This window comes from Hevea brasiliensis, chromosome 10 (assembly GCF_030052815.1).
Source record: "Hevea brasiliensis isolate MT/VB/25A 57/8 chromosome 10, ASM3005281v1, whole genome shotgun sequence".
Taxonomy (NCBI): Eukaryota; Viridiplantae; Streptophyta; class Magnoliopsida; order Malpighiales; family Euphorbiaceae; genus Hevea; species Hevea brasiliensis.
The window spans coordinates 97,525,665-97,532,128 of NC_079502.1; the positions used below are offsets into that span (position 1 = coordinate 97,525,665).

At 33.2% G+C, this 6,464-nt stretch overlaps 1 protein-coding gene across 1 annotated transcript; it reads left to right on the plus strand.

The window, feature by feature from the left end:
• The first annotated feature begins 2,645 nt into the window (after positions 1 to 2,645).
• Positions 2,646 to 6,235, plus strand: LOC110643546 (probable O-methyltransferase 3). Its single transcript, XM_058128660.1, has 4 exons — positions 2,646 to 2,831; positions 5,270 to 5,310; positions 5,501 to 5,672; positions 5,933 to 6,235. The coding sequence occupies exons 1-4, from the start codon at positions 2,646 to 2,648 to the stop codon at positions 6,233 to 6,235; spliced, it is 702 nt and encodes a 233-aa protein (XP_057984643.1).
• The last annotated feature ends 229 nt before the right edge of the window (positions 6,236 to 6,464 follow it).

Below are 6,464 nucleotides of genomic sequence, written 5' to 3' on the forward strand. Positions count from 1 at the left end.
TGAGTTTTTCCAGGTGGAAAATATTGTGCAAGAAATGCATCAGTGAGTTGCTCCCAATTTGTAATGGAGTTGTGAGGTAAAGAATCAAGCCAATCCAATGCTCTATCTTTCAAAGAGAATGGGAATAGCTTTAATCTTGCTGCATCATCAGACACTCCAGGTTATTTTTGCATGTCACAAATCATAGCAAACTTCTTCAGATGTGTGTGTGGATTTTCAGAAGGATGTCCTCCAAATTGAGAATTTTGAATCATTTGAAGAACTCCAAAATCCATCTTGTAGCTATTTGCATCAATTCTTGGTCTTGCTATGCTCTCTCTCAAATCATCAAAATGAGGAAAAGCATGATCCATCATACTTCCCCTAGGCAGATTAGCATTAACAACTTCTTCACCTTGGGCTGCATTTTCATTGTTCTGATCATTTCCAGCATTAACACCAATTCTCATTCTTTCATCAGCCATGACTTCTTCAATTTCGGTTTCTCTCAAAGCTTCTTTTCTTTTTCTAGTTTCTTTCTTGTTTGCTTTACAAAATTTCTCAATTTCAGGATTGAACAATAAGGATGTATCACTTGTGCTTCTAGCTCTTCTCATAAAAGATTAAAAGTACCTGAAAAAGTACAAACAAACACAAAATGAAAAGATAACAAAAATAAAACTATAAACAACTAAAATAATCAAGAATTCAATCTTAAACAAAACAACTCCCCGGCAACGGCGCCAAAAACTTGATGCGTCCCTACCGCAAGTGCACGGGTCGTACAAGTAGTATAGAAAAGATATCGATCCCACGAGGAGTTGTGTTAATGATTGAATTTTTGATATAAAAAGTTGAGTAAATTGAAATATTTTTGAAATTAAAGTAACGAATTGATGGGTATTGAGAATGTGAAATCTATGTATGCAAAATTAGTAATCTATTCAACAATGTATTAATTAAACTAAAATTGCATCAAATTGAAATAAGCAAGTTCAAGTATGGCAATATTCAAAATGGCAAGTAATTAAATTTGATTAGAAATTAACAATGGTAAAAAGGAGATTCCGGAGTTCGGGATTTCATATTCGAGCTATTTTGGGATTTTAAATTGGTTATCCAATCTTGTGAAACTAATGGGTTTCAAGGAGATTAATTCTTAAATCCTTTGAATTCCCTTTCGAGTGAGACAAAGAGTGCCTTAATCAATCTAATCCTACTTTCGTGGACTTAGAGTTAATTAAGACCCATTAAGTTCTTTAATTAATCTGTGAATCCTCTTAATCCTTAGCCTATTTCTAGGTCTAAGTTAATTAAGTCCAATTTCTTGATTATCTATCACAGGGTCTTCTCCTTTCGGTGCTTCAACCATGGACTAAGAACATCACTTAATGGGATCCTACACTAAGCATGTCATTAAGCACACAAGAAATGAATAAAACTCATTAAGACCACAAAATATAGATTACCCAATCAAAATCCATAAAATATCTCAAATATTACAACCCTTACTCCAGAATCAAAAGTAAACTACTCACTATCCATAATGCTTATAAGATATTATGAGTTTATAAGGAAATAAAGCTTTAATCTAAGCTAAGAAATAAGAAATTAAACACTAGAAATGTAGAAAAATGTAAGGAAAGAAAGAAATCTGCAAATCTTGGTTGAAAATGGTGTGGAAGGTGAAAGTGACTCCTCAAATTCTGCCTCTCTTCTCCTTTCCTTTTCTGCTCCTTTTTTTGTCTCCCCTTTAAAATGGGAAAATGGGACTATTTATAGTATTTTCTGACATGGAGCCCTAAAATGGTATGTTCTAGGAGGAATTATCTGAGGGAATCTTCTGCCAGCTCATTAATGAACTCTATATGGGACTGCATAAGTGGACTGCATAAGTTATGCAGTCCCTTATGCAGTTTTCGGCTGATTCTGGTTCACTTATGCGAAACTGCATGACTTGGTGCATAGGCTATGCAAAGTTCCGTGAAGGTGCATAAGGGAGGCGTGAATGTGCATAAGCTATGCAGTCTCCTTATGCACATTTCGGTTGGTTCTGGAACAGTGATTTTTCTCCTTATGCAGATCTGCATAGCTTATGCGGCAAGTTATGCACAATTTGGTCAATGCATATTTCAGCTTGAAAACTTGTTTTTGACATCTTTGGCTGTAGAAGTCATTCCTCAATGGCAAAATTTCTCTTCAGTCCTTCAAAAACACCATTTTTCCTACAAAACAAAGTAAAAATTACAAATTAATCCAAAATTGACAATTATGAAAAACTAACTAAATAACTAATGAAATTAGCTAAAAGTGACTAATAATCAAATAAAATGGCTATGAAATTAAACCTAAATGATTATGCAAAATGTATGCATCAGAGGGCGTTACATAAAATGACCTATAATTTATTTTAATTTAAAAAAAAACTTAAAAAATTCAAAAAAACATTAAAGGTTAAATTCCTGATAATCTATATGACTCGATTAATTCATATTTTAGTAAAGATAACTTGATTTGAATCTGATAGATAAAAGTCTAATTTTTTTTTTCCCTGTAATGATGAGCAGTGGATTTTATACGACTGGAGTGATGAAGAATGTGTGAAGATATTGAAGCAATGTAAAGAAGCCATTAAAGGAAGAGGAGGGAAGTTAATTATCATAGACATGGTGATAGGAAGCCGCAAAAAAGATGAGGATGCCATGGAAACACAACTCTTCTTTGATATGCTGATGATGGCCTTAGTTACTAGTCAAGAGAGAAATGAAAAAGAATGGGCTAAACTCTTTTTCGATGCTGGTTTTAGCGACTATAAGATAAAACCCATGCTAGGTTTAAGATCCATCATTGAGGTTTATCCTTAATTTAGCTTATAGAGCTTGATTATTTTTGTCTTAGCTTTTATTTGTATTTTGCATCTCTATGATATTTTTGTTTGTGTGGTTAAAATTCATCTCCATGTTATGAGTGAGATGCCTTTGCTTTTTACATTGTTAAATGGAAGCTTTAGTTGTGCAAGGACTGCTTTGGATATCTTGCTAAAGTTGGATATCTTCAATATTGATCTCCCTTACTCTTCCTTGATCTTTTAATTATCACTAAAGCTTTTGTCAATGATATGCAAGGTTCTTAGCAACCTGAACACATCTTTAATTTGGATTTTGTAAAAAAATAAAAAAATAAAAATACAATCTTATAGGGCTTACAATATATACAAGTATAAATTTTATAAGTTATATATTAATGGTTTGAGTAAACTGAAAAACTCAAACTAAATTATATATTCAAAGTATCCCAGCTAACAAAACCCACACTTCTAAGGACTTGTTTTCCTTTTGATTTGACGTAAGATTGATGCACAAACCAACTCTGTTTCACAAGCCTCCGACAAACAAAGCTAGATCACAAACCACCTTCTGAGCTGGAGAAGCAAGGACCGATGCACAAACTATTAACCCCAGTTGAACCTCCTAAAGAAGTGAAGCCAAGGACCAGGAGACAAGACAATAACCCCTTGGATCCCACACCACCTTCTCATAGTCCCCTGCACCTCCTCACCACAAAACTCAAAAATTCGCCCACTCCCCATCCACTGCTTCGTAGAGAAGGCTCCGTCGATTTCATTAGCAAAAAGCTAACAACACTGGACGGAACCATGAAAACAAAATGGAGTTTTCAAACAACCAAGTCAATGGGCTAAACTATTTTTTTTAATAAAAATATTATTTTATATGCTATTAAAAAAAGTAATTTGAAAAAAAAAACTGTTTTATTATTTTAGTGTTCTTATGATCAAAACTTATCAAATTTAATTTTAAATTATTTTTTAATACTCTTTAACTAGTATATTTAAAAAAATTATTTTTTCAATAGTAGTTCCAGTAGTAATGCCAAATAGCCTCTAAAACTAGAAAAGATCATTTTTTGTTATTTTATTTTAAAGATGAGCTTATAAACAAACAAATAGTAAAGGGTAGAGGCCTAGTAAAAAAGAAATCCAAGACTCATAGAAAATGTAACGACTTAACCAGAGGCCATTACTAGAGCTAGGGATGAGGTCAGCTTAAAGCTGTCGGAACCCATAGCAAGCCTAAAAACCTGTTAATCATGAACATAATCCTATAATTCACAATCCAAACATACTCCAAACCCATTACACTTTAAATTTCTCATTCATCATCATCATCATAAAAATCCATATAGAATTTGAACCTTTCTATACATAAAATACTAAAGTACAATTGGTTCATACATACATTCTCACATAAGGAGTTAGCTTAGATTTAAAACATACATAATTACATTACTTATGCTTAATAACATCATCTATTAAACTTGAACACCAGTAGAGTAATTATTCCTTTACATATTACATGTCAACTAATCATACAATATACATTTAAACACCTCACAACTATCCTTGCTGCTCAAGCTCTATAAAACTCTTCTATTCATATACTCCTACACCTTGGGTTAGGGAAAAGAGGTGAGCTGTCATAGGTTCAGTGAGTAAATTAAACACATTAATTATCACATTTATTTCATACATATGCAATACATCATTCAGATGAGTTTTCACATTATAAACATTTTACATAGGATATACAAGTCACCATTGACTCCCCTAATCCAATATGTCCGCCTCATACAGAAGCTCCTCAGAACTTTTGCTTATAACATGACATGTGTCATGCATCAAGAGGTATTGTAAGGTCTCTTTTTAGATTTTATGGATCCATAATATATATAATATTACATGGTCATAAACATTGGGGGAGTTAATGGGTCATCCATAATCCATCATGCACCATTAAAAATTATCCAATTATGCAATATATTTACATTCTAAATACATACACCCTAAATAAATATGACATGATATATGAGGATGATTATAAGTTGAATTTAACAAGTTACATTTATTAAGGTTAGAATTACTCACCTCTTATAGACTATCAACCACCTATCACGAATAGTAGCTAACCTCGAATCCTTAGTTTCCTGAAACCCTCAAGTTTAATCCTATAACCATCGGAACCTAATGAGTTGTTCGAAACTCTAGAACTCTATACACATATCAAACATCTTATTTTAGGCCCTTAGAAATCATAAAATCATGTTTTCGAACCTTGGAATCAAAGAAGAAATAAAGCTGGCAGAACCAAGTTCGGCTGCCAAAGTCTTAGACTTTGGTTGTCGAACCTTTGATCATTGGGTGCTTATTTTGTGTAGTAGCGATTGTGGCTGCCGAAGCCTTGAACTTTGGCTGTTAAACCTGGAATTTCTCTAGATTTTTCTAAGAAACTATATGCTTCGACTGTCGAAACAATGGTATTTGACGACCGAACCTGGGAATTTTCAGAATTCGCAAGTCGAAAACATCATAATTCTTCTTCCCAAAACCTCTAAAACATATCCCAAAGCTTCAAATCACAATTCAAACATATAAACACATTCCCAAGGCCTAGAACAACTTGAATCCATGCTGATGTTGGGGTTGAAATCATTGGTTTGATTTTAGGGGTGGAACAAGAACAGTGGCTAAAGCCATAGCTAAAGAATTCCCTCAATTGGAATGCATTGTATTTGATCTCCCACATGTGGTGGCTGGTCTTCCAGGTACTAACAACTTGAAATATGTTGGTGGCAGCATGTTTGAGGCAATTCCACCTGCAGATGCAATTTTATTGAAGGTAACCCCTCTCTCTCTTAGTTTAATCCCCTAACTAATTTCACATTTTTTTACTTGAAATATATTAACGATAAGTCTGTCCTGAATACGATTCCAGTGTCATACCAAAATAATTAAGAATCAATCTATAATTGGTAATACATAGTTGCTTAAGCACCTAATAACAGCTGCATCTTAATTCAAACTTTACTTGTTTAATACAGATGTATTATATATATAAAGTTTAACAACTTCTGATTTTGTATTGCTAATGACAAACAGTGGATTATGCACGATTGGAGCCATGAAAACTGTGTTAAGATACTGAAGCAATGTAAAGAAGCAATTAAGGGCAGAGAAGGGGGAAAGTTGATTATTATAGATATGGTGATGGAGACGAAGCAGAAAGAGGATCATGAGTCAAATGAAACAGAACTCTTGTTTGATATACTCATGATGGTCTTGTATAATAGTCAAGAGAGAAACGAGAAAGAATGGGCTCAACTATTTTTTGATGTTGGCTTCGGTAATTATAAGATAATCCCCATGCTAGGTTCAAGATCTATCATTGAAGTTTGTCTTTAATCTCGCAATTGTTCCATGCATGGTATCTATATTCATTTGTTGTCAAAATAATGTATCACCTCTGCAGGGATTGATAGAGAGGTGTTTAATTTATGCATAAATGTTGCGTTTAGTTTGGGAAGAATAATATTATCCCATATTATTAATTTGATTGTTTCTATATATTATTATGTTCTTTGCTTAATTTTTTAGATCAAGTTTAAAGTATGATCTCTACATTTCAATCGCT